We start from the raw sequence: 22,790 nt of genomic DNA, 5'->3' as shown, positions 1-22,790 counted from the left end.
CCGGACACAGCCCCCATCTCCCACATGGTCACTCCGAATGACCACTGCCGGACACAGAGTGACCACTGAGCCAGCCCGGACACAGAGTGACCACTGAGCCAGCCCGGACACAGCCCCCATCTCCCACATGGTCACTCCGAATGACCACTGCCGGACACAGAGTGACCACTGAGCCAGCCCGGACACGGAGTGACCACTGAGCCAGCCCGGACACGGCCCCCATCTCCCACATGGTCACTCTGAGTGACCACTGCCGGACACAGAGTGACCACTGAGCCAGCCCGGACACAGAGTGACCACTGAGCCAGCCCGGACACAGCCCCCATCTCCCACATGGTCACTCTGAGTGACCACTGCCGGACACAGAGTGACCACTGAGCCAGCCCGGACACAGAGTGACCACTGAGCCAGCCCGGACACAGAGTGACCACTGAGCCAGCCCGGACATGGCCCCCATCTCCCACATGGTCACTCCGAATGACCACTGCCGGACACAGAGTGACCACTGAGCCAGCCCGGACACAGAGTGACCACTGAGCCAGCCCGGACACAGCCCCCATCTCCCACATGGTCACTCCCAATGACCACTGCCGGACACAGAGTGACCACTGAGCCAGCCCGGACACGGAGTGACCACTGAGCCAGCCCGGACACAGCCCCCATCTCCCACATGGTCACTCTGAGTGACCACTGCCGGACACAGAGTGACCACTGAGCCAGCCCGGACATGGCCCCCATCTCCCACATGGTCACTCCGAATGACCACTGCCGGACACAGAGTGACCACTGAGCCAGCCCGGACATGGCCCCCATCTCCCACATGGTCACTCCCAATGACCACTGCCGGACACAGAGTGACCACTGAGACAGCCCGGACATGGCCCCCATCTCCCACATGGTCACTCTGAGTGACCACTGCCGGACACAGAGTGACCACTGAGCCAGCCCGGACACAGAGGGGTCACTGAGGGGTCACTCAGGGGTCACTCAGGGGTCACTCAGGGGTCACTCAGGGGTCACTCAGGGCTCCTGCTTTGGGTTTTTTGGGTTTTTTTGGGGGTTTTTTGGGGTGATTTTGGAGGTTTGGGGCTTTTTTATGGGATTTTGTTGGGATTTTGATGGGATTTTGATGGGATTTTGGGGTTCCTGGGTCGACTTTTGGGGGCATTTTTGGGGTTTTAGGGTTTTTGGAGTCCCTGAGTGTGGTTTTGGGGTGATTTGGGGAGTTTTGGGGTTTTTTTAATGGGATTTTGATGGGATTTTTTTGGGATCTTATTGTGGGGTTTTGATGGGATTTTGATGGGATTTTTAAGGGATTTTGATGGGATTTTGGGGTTCCTGGGTCAACTTTTGGGGGCATTTTTGGGGTTTTAGGGTTTTTGGGGTCCCTGAGTCCAGTTTGGGGTGATTTTGGGATTTTTAAATGGGATTTTTATGGGATCTCTATAGGATTTTGATGGGATTTTGATGGGATTTGGGGGTTTCAGGGTTTTCGGGGTCCCCGAGTCCATTTTTGGGGTGATTTTGGGGGGGTTTGGGTTTTTTGAAGGGATTTTTTTACAGGATTTTGATGGGATTTTTGGTGTTTTATGGGATTTTTGTGGGGGTTTGTGCATTTTGGGGGTTTTAGGGTTTTTTAATAGGATTTTAACAGGATTTTGATGGGATTTTGATGGGATTTTGGGGTTCCTGGGTCGACTTTTGGGGACATTTTTGGGCTTTTAGGGTTTTCGGGGTCCCTGAGCCCATTTTTGGGGGGGTTTTGGGGGTTTTGGGTTTTTAAATGGGATTTTGATGGGATTTTGGGGTTCCTGGGTCGACTTTTGGGGGCATTTTTGGGGTTTTAGGGTTTTTGGGGTCCCCAAGCCCATTTTTGGGGTGGTTTGGGTTTTTTTTATGGTTTTTTTAAATGGGATTTTGATGGGATTTTGATGGGATTTTGATGGGATTTTGGAGTTCCTGGGTTGACTTTTGGGAGCATTTTGGGGTTTTAGGGGTTTTGGGGTCCCCGAGTCCAGTTTGGGGTGATTTTGGAGGTTTTGGGTTTTTTTATGGGATTTTTATGGGATCTTATTGTGGGTTTTTAATGGGATTTGATGGGATTTTGATGGGATTTTGATGGGATTTTGGGGTTCCTGGGTCGACTTTTGGGGGCATTTTTGGGGTTTTAGGGTTTTTGGAGTCCCTGAGTGTGGTTTTGGGGTGATTTGGGGAGTTTTGGGGCTTTTTTATGGGATTTTTATGGGATCTTATTGTGGGTTTTTAATGGGATTTTGATGGGATTTTGATGAGATTTTGATGGGATTTTGATGGGATTTTGGGGTTCCTGGGTCAACTTTTGGGGACTTTTTGGGATTTTAGGGTTTTTGGGGTCCCCGAGTCCGTTTTTTGGGTGATTTTGGGGGTTTTTGGTCTTTTTATGGGATTTTTATGGGATTTCAATGAGATTTTTATGGGATTTTGACGGGATTTTGATGGGATTTTGGGGTTTTAGGGTTTTCGGGGTCCCCGAGTCCATTTTTGGGGTGATTTTGGGGGTTTTTGGGGTCTCACCACATCGCTCTGGGTGGTGCAGACGCTCTCGGTCAGGCCCACAGTGGGGGCTTCTGTGGGGTTTTGATGGGATTTTGATGGGATTTTGATGGGATTTTGATGGGATTTTGGGGTTCCTGGGTCGACTTTTGGGGGCATTTTTGGGGTTTTAGGGTTTTTGGAGTCCCTGAGTGTGGTTTTGGGGAGTTTTGGGGCTTTTTTATGGGATTTTGATGGGATCTTATTGTGGGTTTTTAATGGAATTTTTTTTAATGGGGATTTTTATGGGATTTCGATGAGATTTTGATGGGATTTTGATGAGATTTTGGGGTTCCTGGGTCAACTTTTGGGGACTTTTTGGGATTTTAGGGTTTTCGGGGTCCCCGAGTCCGTTTTTTGGGTGATTTTGGGGGTTTTTGGTCTTTTTATGGGATTTTTATGGGATTTCAATGAGATTTTTATGGGATTTTGATGGGATTTTGATGGGATTTTGATGGGATTTTGATGGGATTTTGACGTTTTAGGGTTTTCGGGGTCCCCGAGTCCGTTTTTTGGGGTGATTTTGGGGGTTTTTGGGGTCTCACCACGTCGCTCTTGGTGGTGTAGACGCGCTCGGCCAGGCTCTCCAGGGCCACCCACTTGACGGGCACGGGGGCGCCGCGGCCCTGCCGGTAATACTGGGACCCCCCCACCTGCTTGGAGAGCCCGAAATCGGCCACGCGCACGCGGAGCTGCTCGTCCAGCCTGCGGGGACACGCCGACACTGGCACCTGAGCCGCCCCAAAAATCCCCAAATCCCCAAATCCCCAATCCCCAAAATCCCCAAAATCCCCAATCCCCAAATGCCAAAAATCCCCAAATCCCAAAGCCCAAAAATCCCCAAGTCCCAAAAATCCCCAAATCCCCAAAGTCCCCAAAATCCCAAAAATCCCCAATCCCCAAATGCCAAAAATCCCCAAGTCCCCAAATCACAAAAATCCCCAAATCCCCAAATCCCAAAGCCCAAAAATCCCCAAATCCCATAAAGATCCCAAAAGTCCTCAAAAAATCCCAAAAATCCCTAAATCCCAAATCACAAAAATCCCCAAGTCCCAAAAATCCCAAAAATCCCCAAATCCCAAAAATCCCCAAATCCCAAATCCCAAAAATCCCCAAATCCCAAATCACAAAAATCCCCAAGTGCCCAAAGCCCAAAAATCCCCAAATCCCCAAGTCCCAAAAATCCCCAAGTCCCCAAGTCCCATAAAAATCCCCAAATCCCAAAAATCCCCAAGTCCCAAATCACAAAAATCCCCAAATCCCAAAGCCCAAAAATCCCCAAATCCCAAAGCCCAAAAATCCCCAAATCCCATAAAAATCCCAAAAGTCCTCAAAAAAATCCCCAAATCCCCAAGTCCCCAAAATCCCCAAAATCCCCAAGTCCCCAAAATCCCCAAGTCCCAAATCACAAAAATCCCCAAATCCCAAAGCCCAAAAATCCCCAAATCCCATAAAGATCCCAAAAGTCCTCAAAAAATCCCAAAAATCCCCAAGTCCCCAAATCCCAAAGCCCAAAAATCCCCAAATCCCATAAAGATCCCAAAAGTCCTCAAAAAATCCCAAAAATCCCTAAATCCCAAATCACAAAAATCCCCAAGTCCCAAAAATCCCAAAAATCCCCAAATCCCAAAAATCCCCAAATCCCAAATCCCAAAAATCCCCAAATCCCAAATCACAAAAATCCCCAAGTGCCCAAAGCCCAAAAATCCCCAAATCCCCAAGTCCCAAAAATCCCCAAGTCCCCAAGTCCCATAAAAATCCCCAAATCCCAAAAATCCCCAAGTCCCAAATCACAAAAATCCCCAAATCCCAAAGCCCAAAAATCCCCAAATCCCAAAGCCCAAAAATCCCCAAATCCCATAAAAATCCCAAAAGTCCTCAAAAAAATCCCCAAATCCCCAAGTCCCCAAAATCCCCAAAATCCCCAAGTCCCCAAAATCCCCAAGTCCCAAATCACAAAAATCCCCAAATCCCAAAGCCCAAAAATCCCCAAATCCCATAAAGATCCCAAAAGTCCTCAAAAAATCCCAAAAATCCCCAAGTCCCCAAATCCCAAAAATCCCAAAAATCCCCAAAGCCCAAAAATCCCCAAGTCCCAAAAATCCCCAAATCCCAAATCCCAAAAATCCCCAAATCCCAAATCACAAAAATCCCCAAATCCCAAATCCCAAAAATCCCCAAATCCCCAAGTCCCAAAAATCCCCAAGTCCCCAAGTCCCATAAAAATCCCCAAATCCCAAAAATCCCCAAAGTCCCCAAATCACAAAAATCCCCAAATCCCAAACCCCAGAAATCCCCAAATCCCAAATCACAAAAATCCCCAAATCTCCAAATCCCATAAAAATCCCAAAAGTCCTCAAAAAAATCCCAAAAATCCCCAAATCCCAAATCCCAAAAATCCCCAAGTCTCCAAATCACAAAAATCCCCAAAGCCCCAAATCCCAAAAATCCCCAAATCCCAAAAATCCCCAAGTCCCAAATCACAAAAATCCCCAAATCCCAAAGCCCAAAAATCCCCAAATCCCATAAAAATCCCAAAAGTGCTCAAAAAAATCCCCAAATCCCCAAGTCCCCAAATCCCAAAAATCCCCAAAGCCCAAAAATCCCCAAGTCCCAAAAATCCCCAAATCCCCAAAGTCCCCAAAATCCCAAAAATCCCCAATCCCCAAATGCCAAAAATCCCCAAGTCCCCAAATCACAAAAATCCCCAAATCCCCAAATCCCAAAGCCCAAAAATCCCCAAATCCCATAAAAATCCCAAAAGTCCTCAAAAAATCCCAAAAATCCCCAAATCCCAAATCACAAAAATCCCCAAGTGCCCAAAGCCCAAAAATCCCCAAATCCCCAAGTCCCAAAAATCCCCAAGTCCCATAAAAATCCCCAAATGCCAAAAATCCCCAAGTCCCCAAATCACAAAAATCCCCAAATCCCCAAGTCCCATAAAAATCCCCAAATCCCAAAAATCCCCAAAGTCCCCAAATCACAAAAATCCCCAAGTGCCCAAAGCCCAAAAATCCCCAAATCCCAAATCACAAAAATCCCCAAATCTCCAAATCCCATAAAAATCCCAAAAGTCCTCAAAAAAATCCCAAAAATCCCCAAATCCCAAATCCCAAAAATCCCCAAGTCTCCAAATCCCAAAAATCCCCAAAGCCCCAAATCCCAAAAATCCCCAAGTCTCCAAATCACAAAAATCCCCAAAGCCCCAAATCACAAAAATCCCCAAATCCCAAATCTCAAAAATCCCCAAGTCCCCAAGTCCCATAAAAATCCCCAAATCCCAAAAATCCCCAAATCCCCAAATCACATAAAAATCCCAAAAGTCCTCAAAAAAATCCCCAAATCCCCAAGTGCCCAAATCCCCAAAATCCCCAAATCCCAAATCCCCAAAATCCCCAAATCCCAAATCCCAAAAATCCCCAAGTGCCCAAGTCCCATAAAAATCCCAAAAGTCCTCAAGAAAATCCCAAATCCCAAAAATCCCAAAAATCCCCAAGTCCCAAAATCCCAAAAATCCCAAATCACAAAAATCCCCAAGTCCCAAAAATCCCAAAAATCCCCAAATCCCAAAAATCCCCAAATCCCAAAAATCCTCAAAAAAATCCCAAAATCCCCAAGTCCCCAAATCCCAAATCCCAAAAATCCCCAAATCCCAAATCACAAAAATCCCCAAGTGCCCAAAGCCCAAAAATCCCCAAATCCCAAATCCCAAAAATCCCCAAGTCCCCAAATCCCAAATCACAAAAATCCCCAAGTCCCAAATCACAAAAATCCCCAAAATCCCCAAATCCCAAAAATCCCCAAGTCCCCAAATCCCAGAAATCCCCAAAGTGCCCAAAGCCCAAAAATCCCCAAGTCCCAAATCCCAAAAATCCCCAAGTGCCCAAGTCCCATAAAAATCCCAAAAGTCCTCAAAAAAATCCCAAATCCCAAAAATCCCAAAAATCCCCAAGTGCCCAAATCACAAAAATCCCCAAATCCCAAAAATCCCCCAAATCCCCAAATCCCAAAAATCCCCAAATCCCAAAAATCCCCAAATCCCAAAAATCCCCAAGTGCCCAAGTCCCAAAAATCCCCAAATCCCAATAATGCAAAATCCCAAAAGTCCCATAAAAATCCCAAAAATCCTCAAAAAATCCCCCAAATCCCCAAACCCCAATAATGCAGAATCCCCCAAATCCCCAAATCCCAAAAATCCCCAAATCCCCAAATCCCAAAAATCCCTGTCCCCAAATCCCAAAAATCCCCAAAGCCCAAATCCCAAAAATCCCCAAATCCCCAAATCCCAAAAATCATGAATTTCCCAAAAATCCCAAAATCCAAAATCCCCAAAATCCCCAAAAATCCCCAAATCCCCGAAATCCCCAAATCCCAGATCCTGTGATCTGCATCCCACCCCAACGGCCCCATGTCCCCAACGTCCCAGTACCCCCAGTATTCCCCAGTACCCCCCAGTACCCCCCAGTACCCCCCCAGTACCCCCAGTATCCCCCCAGTCCCTCCCAGTCCCTCCCCAGTCCCTCCCAGTATTCCCAGTTCCCCCAGTCCCTCCCAGTCCCTCCCAGTATCCCCAGTCTCCCCAGTCTCCGCACATGCAGTTCCTCACCGCCAGTACCCCCAGTATCCCCATTCCTCCCCAGTCCCCCCAGTCCCTCCCAGTATCGCCAGTTCCCCCCAGTCCCTCCCAGTCCTCCCAGTCCCTCCCAGTCCCCCCCAGTCCCCCTCAGTACCCCCAGTACCCCCAGTATCCCCAGTATTCCCAGTCCCCCCAGTCCCCCCAGTCCCTCCCAGTCCTCCCCAGTCCCCCCAGACCCTCCCAGTCCCTCCCAGTATTCCCAGTTCCCCCAGTCCCTCCCAGTCCCCTTCCAGTCTCCCCAGTCCCTCCCAGTCCCTCCCAGTCCCTCCCAGTATCCCCAGTCTCCCCAGTCTCCGCACATGCAGTTCCTCGCCGCCAGCACCCCCAGTCTCCCCAGTACCCCCAGTCCCTCCCAGTCCTCCCAGTACCCCCAGTCCCTCCCAGTCCTCCCAGTCCCTCCCAGTCCCCCCCAGTCCCCCTCAGTCCCTCCCAGTACCCCCAGTCCCCCCAGTCCCCCCAGTCCTCCCAGTCTCCCCAGTACCCCCAGTCCCCCCAGTACCCCCCAGTCTCCCCAGTCTCCCCAGTCCCTCCCAGTATTCCCAGTCTCCCCCAGTCTCCGCACATGCAGTTCCTCGCCGCCAGTACCCCCAGTATCCCCATTCCTCCCCAGTTCCCCCCAGTCCCTCCCAGTTCCCCCAGTCCCTCCCAGTCTCCCCAGTCCCCCCAGTCCCTCCCAGTATTCCCAGTCCCTCCCAGTCCCCTTCCAGTCCCCCCCAGTCCCTCCCAGTCCCTCCCAGTCCCCTTCCAGTCCCCCCCAGTCCCTCCCAGTCCCTCCCAGTCCCTCCCAGTATTCCCAGTCTCCCCAGTCTCCGCACATGCAGTTCCTCGCCGCCAGTACCCCCAGTATCCCCAGTACCCCCCAGTCCCTCCCAGTCCCTCCCAGTATCCCCAGTCTCCCCAGTCTCCGCACATGCAGTTCCTCGCCGCCAGTACCCCCAGTCCCCCCAGTACCCCCCAGTCCCTCCCAGTCCCCCCCAGTCCCTCCCAGTCCCTCCCAGTATCCCCAGTCTCCCCAGTCTCCGCACATGCAGTTCCTCGCCGCCAGTACCCCCAGTATCCCCAGTACCCCCAGTCCCTCCCAGTCCCTCCCAGTCCCCCCAGTCCCCCCAGTCCCCCCAGTCCTCCCAGTACCCCCCAGTCCCTCCCAGTATTCCCAGTACCCCCAGTCCCCCCAGTCCCTCCCCAGTCCCCCCAGTCCCCCCAGTCCTCCCAGTACCCCCCAGTCCCTCCCAGTATTCCCAGTACCCCCAGTCCCCCCTCAGTCCCTCCCAGTCCCTCCCAGTCCCCCCCAGTCCCCCCAGTCCCTCCCAGCCCCTCCCAGTCCCTCCCAGTATCCCCAGTTCCCCCAGTCTCCGCACATGCAGTTCCTCGCCGCCAGTCCCCCCAGTCCCCCCAGTCCCCCCAGTCCTCCCAGTACCCCCCAGTCCCTCCCAGTCCCTCCCAGTATCCCCAGTATCCCCAGTCTCCGCACATGCAGTTCCTCGCCGCCAGTACCCCCAGTACCCCCAGTCCCTCCCAGTCCCTCCCAGTCTCCCCAGTCCCTCCCAGTCCCTCCCAGTCCCTCCCAGTATCCCCAGTATCCCCAGTCTCCGCACATGCAGTTCCTCGCCGCCAGTACCCCCAGTACCCCCAGTCCCTCCCAGTCCCTCCCAGTCCCTCCCCAGTCCCTCCCAGTCCCTCCCAGTATCCCCAGTATCCCCAGTCTCCGCACATGCAGTTCCTCGCCGCCAGTACCCCCAGTATCCCCAGTACCCCCCAGTCCCTCCCAGTCCCCCCAGTCCCCCCAGTCCCTCCCAGTCCCTCCCAGTATCCCCAGTATCCCCAGTCTCCGCACATGCAGTTCCTCGCCGCCAGTACCCCCAGTACCCCCAGTCCCTCCCAGTCCCTCCCAGTCCCTCCCCAGTCCCTCCCAGTCCCCCCCAGTCCCTCCCAGTATCCCCAGTCTCCGCACATGCAGTTCCTCGCCGCCAGTACCCCCAGTACCCCCAGTCCCTCCCAGTCCCTCCCCAGTCCCTCCCAGTCCCTCCCAGTCCCTCCCAGTATCCCCAGTTCCCCCAGTCTCCGCACATGCAGTTCCTCGCCGCCAGTCTCCCCAGTATCCCCAGTCCCTCCCAGTCCCTCCCAGTCCCTCCCCAGTCCCTCCCAGTATCCCCAGTATCCCCAGTCTCCGCACATGCAGTTCCTCGCCGCGAGGTCTCGGTGCACGAAGTTCCTCTGGCTCAGGTAGCTCATCCCGGCCGCGATGTCGGCCATGAACCGCAGCAGCGTGCGGGGGGACAGCGCCTGCGGGCACCGGGGATGCTCGGGGACGGCCCCAAAAATCCCCAAAAATCCCCCAAAATCCCCCAAAAAATCCCAAAAAGATTCCCAAAAAAATCCCCAAAAAATCCCCAAAAAATCCAAAAAAAATCCAAAAAAAATCCCCCCCCAAAATGCCCCAAACCCCAGCAGGGTGCAGGGGGACAGCGCCTGCGGGCACCGGGGACGCTCGGGGACGGCCCCAAAAATCCCCAAAAATCCCCAAAAAATCCCCCAAAAAAATCCCAAAAAAATTCCCCAAAAGTTCCCCCAAAAACATCCCAAAAATCCCCCCAAAAATCCCCCCCCAAATGGCCCCAAAATGCCCCAAACCCCAGCAGGGTGCGGGGGGACAGCGCCTGCGGGCACCCGGGGACGCTCAGGGACGGCCCCAAAAATCCCCAAAAAATCCCCCAAAATCCCCCCAAAAATCCCAAAAAGATTCCCAAAAAAATCCCCAAAAAATCCCCCCAAAATCCCCCCAAAAATCCCCCCCCAAAATGCCCCAAACCGCAGCAGGGTGCGGGGGGACAGCGCCTGCGGGCACCGGGGACGCTCGGGGACGGCCCCAAAAATCCCCCAAAATCCCCCAAAAATCCCCCCAAAAATCCCAAAAAAATTCCCCAAAAAATCCCCAAAAAAATCCCCAAAAAATCCAAAAAAATTCCCCCCCAAAATGCCCCAAACCGCAGCAGGGTGCGGGGGGACAGCGCCTGCGGGCACCCGGGACGCTCAGGGACGGCCCCAAAAATCCCCAAAAAATCCCCCAAAATCCCCAAAAAAATCCCAAAAAAATTCCCTCAAAAATCCCCAAAAAATCAAAAAAAAATAAAAAACAAATCCCCCCCAAAATCCCCCCCCAAATGGCCCCAAAATGCCCCAAACCGCAGCAGGGTGCGGGGGGACAGCGCCTGCGGGCACCCGGGACGCTCGGGGACGGCCCCAAAAATCCCCAAAAATCCCCCAAAAATCCCCCCAAAAATCCCAAAAAGATTCCCAAAAAAATCCCCAAAAAATCCCCCCAAAATCCCCCCAAAAATCCCCCCCCAAAATGCCCCAAACCGCAGCAGCGTGCGGGGGGACAGCGCCTGCGGGCACCGGGGATGCTCGGGGACGGCCCCAAAAATCCCCAAAAATCCCCCAAAATCCCCCAAAAAATCCCCAAAAAATTCCCTCAAAAATCCCCAAAAAATCCCCAAAAAATCCAAAAAAAATCCAAAAAAAATCCCCCCCAAAATGCCCCAAACCGCAGCAGGGTGCGGGGGGACAGCGCCTCCGGGCACCCGGGACGCTCGGGGACGGCCCCAAAAATCCCCCAAAATCCCCCAAAATCCCAAAAAAAATCCCCAAAATTCCCAAAAAAATTCCCCAAAAAATCCCCAAAAAATTCCCCAAAAAATCCCCCAAAAATTCCCCAAAAAAATCCCCCCAAAATCCCAAAAAAATTCCCCAAAAAATTCCCCAAAAAATCCCCCCTTTTTTATTTTTTATGGCGATATTTTGGGATTTTTTGCGGGGTTTTTTTGGGGATTTTCTGGGATATTTTATGGGATTTTTTTTTCGATTTTTTGGGATTTTTTGTGGGGATTTTTTAGGATTTTTTGGGGATTTTTTGGGATTTTTGCGGGATTTTTGCGGGATTTTTTTTGGCAATTTTTTGGGATTTTTTTGGGATTTTTTGGGATTTTTGGGATTTTTGAGGGATTTTTTTGGGGATTTTTTGGGATTTTTTGTGGGGATTTTTTTGGGATTTTTGGGATTTTTGAGGGTTTTTTGTGGGATTTGGGGGGGTTTTTTGGGGATTTGTGGATTTGGGATTTTTTTGTGGGATTTCGGACATTTTTGATGGGATTTTTTTGGGACTTTCTGGGATTTTTTAGGGGATTTTTTGAGGGATTTTTTTGGGAGTTTTTGAGGGATTTTTTTGGCATTTTTGTGGGATTTTTTGTGGGATTTGGGGTTTTTTGTGGGATTTGCGGGGTTTGAGGATTTGGGATTTTTTGTGGGATTTTGACATTTTTTATGGGATTTTTTTGGGGATTTTCTGGGATTTTGATGGGATTTTTTGGGGTTTTTTGGGATTTCCGGGATTTCTGGGATTTGGGGTTTTTTGGGGGACATTTTGTGGGATTTGGGGTTTTTCGTGGGATTTGTGGATTTGGGATTTTTTATGGGATTTTGGACATTTTTGATGGGATTTTTTTGGGACTTTCTGGGATTTTTTGGGGATTTTTGCGGGATTTTTTGCGGATTTTTTGTGGGATTTGCGGGGTTTGTGGATTTGGGATTTTTGTGGGATTTTTTACATTTTTATGGGATTTTTTTGGGACTTTTTGGGATTTCTGGGAATTCTGGGATTTGGGGTTTTTTTGGGGACATTTTGTAGGATTTGGGGGCTTGTGGGATTTGTGGATTTGGGATTTTTTACGGGATTTTGACATTTTTGATGGGATTTTTTGGGACTTTCTGGGATTTTTTAAAGGGATTTCTTGAGGGATTTTTTTGAGACTTTTTGTGGGATTTTTTGGGGGATTTCTGGGATTTTTGGGGATTTGGGTTTTTTTGTGGGATTTGAAGGATTTGTGGATATGAGATTTTTTATGGGATTTTGGCATTTTTAATGGGATTTTTGGGGGACTTTCTGGGATTTTTTAGGGGATTTTTTGCGGGATATTTTGAGATTTTTTTGTGGGATTTTTTGTGGGATTTGGGGTTTTTTGTGGGATTGGTGCAGGGTTTGTGGATTTGGGATTTTTTGGTGGGATTTCGGACATTTTGAATGGGATTTTTGGGGGACTTTCTGGGATTTTTTATGGGATTTTTGCGGGATTTTTGCGGGATTTTGGGGATTTTTGTGGGATTTGGGGTTTTTTGTGGGATTTGAAGGATTTGTGGATATGAGATTTTTTATGGGATTTTTGACACTTTTAACGGGATTTTTTTTGTGATTCTGGGATTTTGATGGGATTTTTTTGGGGATTTCCGGGATTTCCGGGATTTTTGGGCTCCGGGGTTTTTTCCGGGGGCACTTTTGGGGTTTGGGGGGGTGGGGTCCTCCCCGTGGGGGGGTCCCCGAGGCGGGCGCAGAGCAGGAAGCTGCGCAGGGCCCCCAATTCCCCCGGGTTTGGGGCTTTTTGGGGCCCTTTGGGGCTTGGGATGGGATGGACGGGACCTTTTGGGGCATTTGGGGCCATTTGGGGGCATTTGGGCGATGCCCGGGGGGTTGGTGGGGCTTTCATGGGGTTTGGGGGGATTTTTATGGGGTTTTTGGGGGGCATTTCTGGGACTTTTGGGGGGATTTTTGATGGGGATTTTTTGGGATTTTTTGTGGGTTTTTTTGGGGGATTTTCTTGGATTTTTTGGGGGGTTTTTTGCGATTTTTTGGGATTTTTTGTGGGTTTTTTTGGGGGATTTTTGGGATTTTTTGTGGGATTTTTTTGCGATTTTCTGGGATTTTTTGTGAGGATTTTTTGGGATTTTTATGGGATTTTTGAGGGTTTTTTTGGGATTTGGGTTTTTTTTGGGGATTTGTGGATTTGGGATTTTTGTGGGATTTCGGACATTTTTAATGGGAGATTTTTGGGACTTTCTGGGATTTTTTTATGGGATTTTTGCGGGATTTTTTGTGGGATTTCGGGTTTTTTGTGGGATTTGAAGGATTTGTGGATATGAGATTTTTTATGGGATTTTGGCATTTTTAATGGGATTTTTGGGGGACTTTCTGGGATTTTTAGGGGATTTTTTGCGGGATATTTTGAGATTTTTTTGTGGGATTTTTTGTGGGATTTGGGGTTTTTTGTGGGATTGGTGCAGGGTTTGTGGATTTGGGATTTTTTGGTGGGATTTCGGACATTTTTAATGGGATTTTTTTGGGGGACTTTCTGGGATTTTTTTGGGGATTTCCGGGATTTTTGAGGGTTTTTTTTGGGATTTGGTTTTTTTTTGGGGATTTGTGGATTTGGGATTTTTGTGGGATTTCGGACATTTTTAATGGGATTTTTTTGGGACTTTCTGGGATTTTTTATGGGATTTTTGCGGGATTTTTGTGGGATTTTGGGGATTTTTGTGGGATTTGGGGTTTTTTGTGGGATTTGAAGGATTTGTGGATATGAGATTTTTTATGGGATTTTGACATTTTTAACGGGATTTTTTTTGTGATTCTGGGATTTTGATGGGATTTTTTTGGGGATTTCCGGGATTTCCGGGATTTTTGGGCTCCGGGGTTTTTTCCGGGGGCACTTTTGGGGTTTGGGGGGGTGGGGTGCTCCCCGTGGGGGGGTCCCCGAGGCGGGCGCAGAGCAGGAAGCTGCGCAGGGCCCCCAATTCCCCCGGGTTTGGGGCTTTTTGGGGCCCTTTGGGGCTTGGGATGGGATGGACGGGACCTTTTGGGGCATTTGGGGCCATTTGGGGGCATTTGGGCGATTCCAGGGGGGTTGGTGGGGCTTTCATGGGGTTTGGGGGGATTTTTATGGGGTTTTGGGGGGCATTTCTGGGACTTTTGGGGGGATTTTTGATGGGGATTTTTTGGGATTTTTTGTGGGGTTTTTTGGGATTTTTTGGGATTTTTGAGGGATTTTTTTGCGATTTTTTGGGATTTTTTGTGGGTTTTTTTGGGGATTTCTGGGATTTTTTGTGGGGTTTTTTTGGGGATCTTTTGTGGTTTTTTGGGGGATTTTTGGGATTATTTTGTGGGATATTTTTTGGATTTTTTTTGTGGGGATTTTTTGGATTTTTTTGGGATTTTTTTTGCGATTTTTTGCGATTTTTTGGGGGATTTTTGGGGGTTTTTTTTGGGATTTTTTTTATTTTTTGTGGCCTTTTTTGTGGGGATTTTTGGGATTTTTTGTGGGATTTTTTTGCGATTTTCTGGGATTTTTTGTGAGGATTTTTTGGGATTTTTATGGGATTTTTGAGGGTTTTTTTGGGATTTGGGTTTTTTTTGGGGATTTGTGGATTTGGGATTTTTGTGGGATTTCGGACATTTTTAATGGGAGATTTTTGGGACTTTCTGGGATTTTTTTATGGGATTTTTGCGGGATTTTTGTGGGATTTTGGGGATTTTTGGGGGATTTGGGGTTTTTTGTGGGATTTGAAGGATTTGTGGATATGAGATTTTTTATGGGATTTTGACATTTTTAATGGGATTTTTTTTGTGATTCTGGGATTTTGATGGGATTTTTTGGGGGATTTCCGGGATTTCCGGGATTTTTGGGCTCCGGGGTTTTTTCCGGGGGCACTTTTGGGGTTTGGGGGGGTGGGGTCCTCCCCGTGGGGGGGTCCCCGAGGCGGGCGCAGAGCAGGAAGCTGCGCAGGGCCCCCAATTCCCCCGGGTTTGGGGCTTTTTGGGGCCCTTTGGGGCTTGGGATGGGATGGACGGGACCTTTTGGGGCATTTGGGGCCATTTGGGGGCATTTGGGCGATGCCCGGGGGGTTGGTGGGGCTTTCATGGGGTTTGGGGGGATTTTTATGGGGTTTTGGGGGGCATTTCTGGGACTTTTGGGGGGATTTTTGATGGGGATTTTTTGTGGGATTTTTTGGGATTTTTTTGGGTTTTTTTTGGGATTTTTTTGGATTTTTTTTTGCGATTTTTTGGGGGATTTTTTGTGGGGGTTTTTTAGTGATTTTTTGGGATTTTTTGTGGGGATTTTTTGGGATTTTTTGGGATTTTTTTGGATTTTTTGTGTGGTTTTTTTGGGGATTTTTGGGATTTTTTTGTGGGGATTTTTTGGGGATTTTTGGGATTTTTGAGGGTTTTTTGTGGGATTTGGGGTTTTTTTGGGGATTTGTGGATTTGGGATTTTTTTGTGGGATTTCGGACATTTTTGATGGGATTTTTTGGGACTTTCTGGGATTTTTTAGGGGATTTTTTGAGGGATTTTTTTGGGAGTTTTTGAGGGATTTTTTGGGCCTTTTTGTGGGATTTTTTGTGGGGATTTTTGTGGGGTTTTTTGGGGATTTTTGGGGATTTTTTGTGGGGATTTTTGTGGGATTTCTGGGATTTTTGTGGGATTTTTTTTGCGATTTTTTGGGATTTTTGGGGGATTTTTTGGGATTTTTTTGGATTTTTTTGTGTGTTTTTTTGGGGGGATTTTTGGGATTTTTTGTGGGATTTTTTTGCGATTTTTTTTTATTTTTTGTGGCGTTTTTTGGGGGATTTTTGGGATTTTTTGTGGGATTTTTTTGCGATTTTCTGGCATTTTTTGTGGGGATTTTTTTTGGGATTTCTGGGATTTTTGAGGGGTTTTTTGGGATTTGGGATTTTTTTGGGGGATTTGTGGATTTGGGATTTTTTGTGGGATTTCGGACATTTTTAATGGGATTTTTTTGGGACTCTCTGGGATTTTTTAGGGGATTTTTTGGGGATTTTTTGCGGGATTTTTTGTGGGATTTTTTGTGGGATTTTTTTGGTGGGACTTTGGAAGTTTCTCATGGGATTTTGGGGGATTTTAGTGGGGTTTTTGTGGGATTTCTGAGATTTTGGGGATTTTTTGGTGGGATTTTGGACATTTTTAATGGGATTTTTGGGGGACTTTCTGGGATTTTTTGGGGGATTTCCGGGATTTCCGGGATTTTTGGGCTCCGGGGTTTTTTCCGGGGGCACTTTTGGGGTTTGGGGGGGTGGGGTCCTCCCCGTGGGGGGGTCCCCGAGGCGGGCGCAGAGCAGGAAGCTGCGCAGGGCCCCCAATTCCCCCGGGTTTGGGGCTTTTTGGGGCCCTTTGGGGCTTGGGATGGGATGGACGGGACCTTTTGGGGCATTTGGGGCCATTTGGGGGCATTTGGGCGATTCCCGGGGGGTTGGTGGGGCTTTCATGGGGTTTGGGGGGATTTTTATGGGGTTTTGGGGGGCATTTCTGGGACTTTTTGGGGGGATTTTTGATGGGGATTTTTTGGGATTTTTTGTGGGTTTTTTTGGGGATTTTCTTGGATTTTTGAGGGATTTTTTTTGCGATTTTTTGGGATTTTTTGTGGGTTTTTTTGGGGGATTTTTTGGGATTTTTTGTGGGATTTCTGGGATTTTTTGTGGGGTTTTTTGGGATTTTTTGTGTGGTTTTTTTTGGGATATTTTGGGATTTTTTGTGGGGTTTTTTTGGGGATTTCTGGGATTTTTGAGGGATTTTTTTTGCGATTTTTTGGGATTTTTTGGGGGATTTTTTGGGATTTTTTTGAATTTTTTTGTGTGGTTTTTTGGATTTTTTTGGGATTTTTTTTGCGATTTTTGGGGGATTTTTTGAGGTTTTTTTTGGGATTTTTTGGGATTTTTTTGTGCGGTTTTTTGGGGGATTTTTGGGATTTTTTGTGGGATTTTTTTTGCGATTTTCTGGCATTTTTTGTGGGGATTTTTTTTGGGATTTCTGGGATTTTTGAGGGTTTTTTTGGGATTTGGGATTTTTTTGGGGGGATTTGTGGATTTGGGATTTTTTGGTGGGATTTCGGACATTTTTAATGGGATTTTTTTGGGGGACTTTCTGGGATTTTTTATGGGATTTTTGCGGGATTTTTGTGGGATTTTGGGGATTTTTGGGGGATTTGGGGTTTTATGTGGGATTTGAAGGATTTGTGGATATGAGATTTTTTATGGGATTTTGGCACTTTTAACGGGATTTTTGTGTGATTCTGGGATTTTGATGGGATTTTTTGGGGGATTTCCGGGATTTCCGGGATTTTTGGGCTCCGGGGTTTTTTCCGGGGGCACTTTTGGGGTTTGGGGGGGTGGGGTCCTCCCCGTGGGGGGGTCCCCGAGGCGGGCGCAGAGCAGGAAGCTGCGCAGGGCCCCCAATTCCCCCGGGTTTGGGGCTTTTTGGGGCCCTTTGGGGCTTGGGATGGGACGGACGGGACCTTTTGGGGCATTTGGGGCCATTTGGGGGCATTTGGGCGATGCCCGGGGGGTTGGTGGGGCTTTCATGGGGTTTGGGGGGATTTTTATGGGGTTTTGGGGGGCATTTCTGGGACTTTTGGGGGGATTTTTGATGGGGATTTTTTGGGATTTTTTGTGGGTTTTTTGGGGATTTTTTGGGATTTTTGAGGGATTTTTTTGCGATTTTTTGGGATTTTTTGTGGGTTTTTTTGGGGATTTCTGGGATTTTTTGTGGGGGTTTTTTTGGGATTTTTTGTGGTTTTTGGGGGGATTTTTGGGATTATTTTGTGGGATATTTTTTGGATTTTTTTGTGGGGATTTTTTGGATTTTTTTGGGATTTTTTTTGCGATTTTTTGGGATTTTTTGGGGGATTTTTGTGTGGTTTTTTTTGGGATTTTTTTTTATTTTTTGTGGCCTTTTTTGGGGGATTTTTGGGATTTTTTGTGGGATTTGCGATTTTCTGGGATTTTTTGTGAGGATTTTTTGGGATTTTTATGGGATTTTTGAGGGTTTTTTTTGGGATTTGGGTTTTTTTGGGGGATTTGTGGATTTGGGATTTTTGTGGGATTTCGGACATTTTTAATGGGATTTTTGGGGGACTTTCTGGGATTTTTTATGGGATTTTTGCGGGATTTTTTGTGGGATTTGGGGTTTTTTGTGGGATTTGAAGGATTTGTGGATATGAGATTTTTTATGGGATTTTGGCATTTTTAATGGGATTTTTGGGGGACTTTCTGGGATTTTTTAGGGGATTTTTTGCGGGATATTTTGAGATTTTTTTGTGGGATTTTTTGTGGGATTTGGGGTTTTTTGTGGGATTGGTGCAGGGTTTGTGGATTTGGGATTTTTTGGTGGGATTTCGGACATTTTTAATGGGATTTTTTTGGGACTTTCTGGGATTTTTTATGGGATTTTTGCGGGATTTTTGTGGGATTTGGGGGATTTTTGTGGGATTTGGGGTTTTTTGTGGGATTTGAAGGATTTGTGGATATGAGATTTTTTATGGGATTTTGACACTTTTAACGGGATTTTTGTGTGATTCTGGGATTTTGATGGGATTTTTTTGGGGATTTCCGGGATTTCCGGGATTTTTGGGCTCCGGGGTTTTTTTCGGGGGGCACTTTTGGGGTTTGGGGGGGTGGGGTCCTCCCCGTGGGGGGGTCCCCGAGGCGGGCGCAGAGCAGGAAGCTGCGCAGGGCCCCCAATTCCCCCGGGTTTGGGGCTTTTTGGGGCCCTTTGGGGCTTGGGATGGGATGGACGGGACCTTTTGGGGCATTTGGGGCCATTTGGGGGCATTTGGGCGATGCCCGGGGGGTTGGTGGGGCTTTCATGGGGTTTGGGGGGATTTTTATGGGGTTTTGGGGGGCATTTCTGGGACTTTTGGGGGGATTTTTGATGGGGATTTTTTGGGATTTTTTGTGGGTTTTTTGGGGATTTTTTGGGATTTTTGAGGGATTTTTTTGCGATTTTTTGGGATTTTTTGTGGGTTTTTTTGGGGATTTCTGGGATTTTTTGTGGGGGTTTTTTTGGGATTTTTTGTGGTTTTTGGGGGGATTTTTGGGATTATTTTGTGGGATATTTTTTGGATTTTTTTGTGGGGATTTTTTGGATTTTTTTGGGATTTTTTTTGCGATTTTTTGGGATTTTTTGGGGGATTTTTGTGTGGTTTTTTTTGGGATTTTTTTTTATTTTTTGTGGCCTTTTTTGGGGGATTTTTGGGATTTTTTGTGGGATTTGCGATTTTCTGGGATTTTTTGTGAGGATTTTTTGGGATTTTTATGGGATTTTTGAGGGTTTTTTTTGGGATTTGGGTTTTTTTGGGGGATTTGTGGATTTGGGATTTTTGTGGGATTTCGGACATTTTTAATGGGATTTTTGGGGGACTTTCTGGGATTTTTTATGGGATTTTTGCGGGATTTTTTGTGGGATTTGGGGTTTTTTGTGGGATTTGAAGGATTTGTGGATATGAGATTTTTTATGGGATTTTGGCATTTTTAATGGGATTTTTGGGGGACTTTCTGGGATTTTTAGGGGATTTTTTGCGGGATATTTTGAGATTTTTTTGTGCGATTTTTTGTGGGATTTGGGGATTTTTGTGGGATTTGGGGTTTTTTGTGGGATTTGAAGGATTTGTGGATATGAGATTTTTTATGGGATTTTTGACACTTTTAACGGGATTTTTTTTGTGATTCTGGGATTTTGATGGGATTTTTTTGGGGATTTCCGGGATTTCCGGGATTTTTGGGCTCCGGGGTTTTTTCGGGGGGCACTTTTGGGGTTTGGGGGGGTGGGGTCCTCCCCGTGGGGGGGTCCCCGAGGCGGGCGCAGAGCAGGAAGCTGCGCAGGGCCCCCAATTCCCCCGGGTTTGGGGCTTTTTGGGGCCCTTTGGGGCTTGGGATGGGACGGACGGGACCTTTTGGGGCATTTGGGGCCATTTGGGGGCATTTGGGCGATGCCCGGGGGGTTGGTGGGGCTTTCATGGGGTTTGGGGGGATTTTTATGGGGTTTTGGGGGGCATTTCTGGGACTTTTGGGGGGATTTTTGATGGGGAATTTTGGGATTTTTTGTGGGTTTTTTTGGGGGATTTTCTTGGATTTTTTGGGGGTTTTTTTGCAATTTTTTGGGATTTTTTGTGGGTTTTTTTTGGGATTTCTGGGATTTTTTGTGGGGGTTTTTTTTGGATTTTTGGGATTATTTTGTGGGATTTTTTTTGGATTTTTTTGTGGGGATTTTTTGGATTTTTTTGGGATTTTTTGGCGATTTTTTGGGATTTTTTGGGGTTTTTTTTGGGATTTTTTTGGATTTTTTTGTGTGGTTTTTTGGGGGATTTTTGGGATTTTTTGTGGGATTTTTTTGCGATTTTTTTTTTTTTTGTGGCGTTTTTTTGGGATTTTTGGGATTTTTTGTGGGTTTTTTTCGCGATTTTCTGGCATTTTTTGTGGGGATTTTTTGGGATTTCTGGGATTTTTGAGGGTTTTTTTTGGGATTTGGGATTTTTTTGGGGGATTTGTGGATTTGGGATTTTTGTGGGATTTCGGACATTTTTAATGGGATTTTTTGGGGACTTTCTGGGATTTTTTATGGGATTTTTGCGGGATTTTTGCGGGATTTGGGGTTTTTTGTGGGATTTGAAGGATTTGTGGATATGAGATTTTTTATGGGATTTTGGCAATTTTAATGGGATTTTTGGGGGACTTTCTGGGATTTTTAGGGGATTTTTTGCGGGATATTTTGAGATTTTTTGGTGGGATTTTTTGTGGGATTTGGGGTTTTTTGTGGGATTTGGGGGTTTTTGTGGGATTTGAAGGATTTGTGGATATGAGATTTTTTATGGGATTTTGACATTTTTAATGGGATTTTTGGGGGACTTTCTGGGATTTTTAGGGGATTTTTTGCGGAATATTTTGAGATTTTTTTGTGGGATTTTTTGTGGGATTTGGGGTTTTTTGTGGGATTTGGGGTTTTTTGTGGGATTTGAAGGATTTGTGGATATGAGATTTTTTATGGGATTTTGACATTTTTAACGGGATTTTTTTTGTGATTCTGGGATTTTGATGGGATTTTTTGGGGGATTTCCGGGATTTCCGGGATTTTTGGGCTCCGGGGTTTTTTTCCGGGGGGCACTTTTGGGGTTTGGGGGGGTGGGGTCCTCCCCGTGGGGGGGTCCCCGAGGCGGGCGCAGAGCAGGAAGCTGCGCAGGGCCCCCAATTCCCCCGGGTTTGGGGCTTTTTGGGGCCCTTTGGGGCTTGGGATGGGATGGACGGGACCTTTTGGGGCATTTGGGGCCATTTGGGGGCATTTGGGCGATTCCCGGGGGGTTGGTGGGGCTTTCATGGGGTTTGGGGGGATTTTTATGGGGTTTTGGGGGGCATTTCTGGGACTTTTGGGGGGATTTTTGATGGGGAATTTTGGGATTTTTTGTGGGTTTTTTGGGGGATTTTCTTGGATTTTTTTGGGGTTTTTTTGCGATTTTTTGGGATTTTTTGTGGGTTTTTTGGGGATTTCTGGGATTTTTTTGTGGGTTTTTTTGGGATTTTTGGGATTATTTTGTGGGATTTTTTTTTTTTTGATTTTTTGTGGGGATTTTTTGGATTTTTTGGGGATTTTTTTGCGATTTTTTGGGATTTTGGGGGGGATTTTTTGGGGGATTTTTTGGGATTTTTTTGGATTTTTTGTGTGGTTTTTTGGGGGACTTTTGGGATTTTTTGTGGGATTTTTTTGCGATTTTTTGGGATTTTTTGGGGATTTTTTGGGATTTTTTTTGGTTTTTTGGCGATTTTCTGGCATTTTTTGTGGGGATTTTTTTTGGGATTTCTGGGATTTTTGAGGGTTTTTTTGGGATTTGGGATTTTTTTGGGGGGATTTGTGGATTTGGGATTTTTTGGTGGGATTTCGGACATTTTTAATGGGATTTTTTTGGGGGACTTTCTGGGATTTTTTATGGGATTTTTGCGGGATTTTTGTGGGATTTTGGGGATTTTTGTGGGATTTGGGGTTTTTTGTGGGATTTGAAGGATTTGTGGATATGAGATTTTTTATGGGATTTTGACATTTTTAACGGGATTTTTTTTGTGATTCTGGGATTTTGATGGGATTTTTTTGGGGATTTCCGGGATTTCCGGGATTTTTGGGCTCCGGGGTTTTTTCCGGGGGGCACTTTTGGGGTTTGGGGGGGTGGGGTCCTCCCCGTGGGGGGGTCCCCGAGGCGGGCGCAGAGCAGGAAGCTGCGCAGGGCCCCCAATTCCCCCGGGTTTGGGGCTTTTTGGGGCCCTTTGGGGCTTGGGATGGGATGGACGGGACCTTTTGGGGCATTTGGGGCCATTTGGGGGCATTTGGGCGATGCCCGGGGGGTTGGTGGGGCTTTCATGGGGTTTGGGGGGATTTTTATGGGGTTTTTGGGGGGCATTTCTGGGACTTTTGGGGGGATTTTTGATGGGGATTTTTTGGGATTTTTTGTGGGTTTTTTTGGGGATTTTCTTGGATTTTTGAGGGATTTTTTTTGCGATTTTTTGGGATTTTTTGTGGGTTTTTTTGGGGGATTTTTTGGGATTTTTTGTGGGATTTCTGGGATTTTTTGTGGGGTTTTTTGGGATTTTTTGTGTGGTTTTTTTTGGGATATTTTGGGATTTTTTGTGGGGTTTTTTTGGGGATTTCTGGGATTTTTGAGGGATTTTTTTTTGCGATTTTTTGGGATTTTTTGGGGGATTTTTTGGGATTTTTTTGAATTTTTTTGTGTGGTTTTTTGGATTTTTTTGGGATTTTTTTTGCGATTTTTGGGGGATTTTTTGAGGTTTTTTTTGGGATTTTTTGGGATTTTTGTGTGCGGTTTTTTGGGGGATTTTTGGGATTTTTTGTGGGATTTTTTTTGCGATTTTCTGGCATTTTTTGTGGGGATTTTTTTTGGGATTTCTGGGATTTTTGAGGGTTTT

General features: G+C 47.0%; 1 protein-coding gene across 1 annotated transcript in view; it reads right to left on the bottom strand.

Moving 5' to 3' along the window:
* Nucleotides 1-22,790, bottom strand: part of LOC138100615 (tyrosine-protein kinase receptor UFO-like) — a 48,125-nt gene that overhangs the window by 4,315 nt on the left and 21,020 nt on the right. The window contains exons 3-4 of the mRNA XM_068998489.1: nt 9,381-9,490; nt 3,117-3,276 (exon numbers count right to left, since the gene is read on the bottom strand). Coding sequence (XP_068854590.1) covers nt 3,117-3,276; nt 9,381-9,490 — 270 coding nt within the window. The remainder of the gene's footprint in view (nt 1-3,116; nt 3,277-9,380; nt 9,491-22,790) is intronic.

Source organism: Aphelocoma coerulescens, unplaced genomic scaffold, assembly GCF_041296385.1.
Source record: "Aphelocoma coerulescens isolate FSJ_1873_10779 unplaced genomic scaffold, UR_Acoe_1.0 HiC_scaffold_118, whole genome shotgun sequence".
Classification (NCBI taxonomy): Eukaryota; Metazoa; Chordata; class Aves; order Passeriformes; family Corvidae; genus Aphelocoma; species Aphelocoma coerulescens.
The sequence above is the reverse complement of the archived record's forward strand: the minus strand, read 5'-3'. Positions and strand labels throughout refer to the sequence as shown.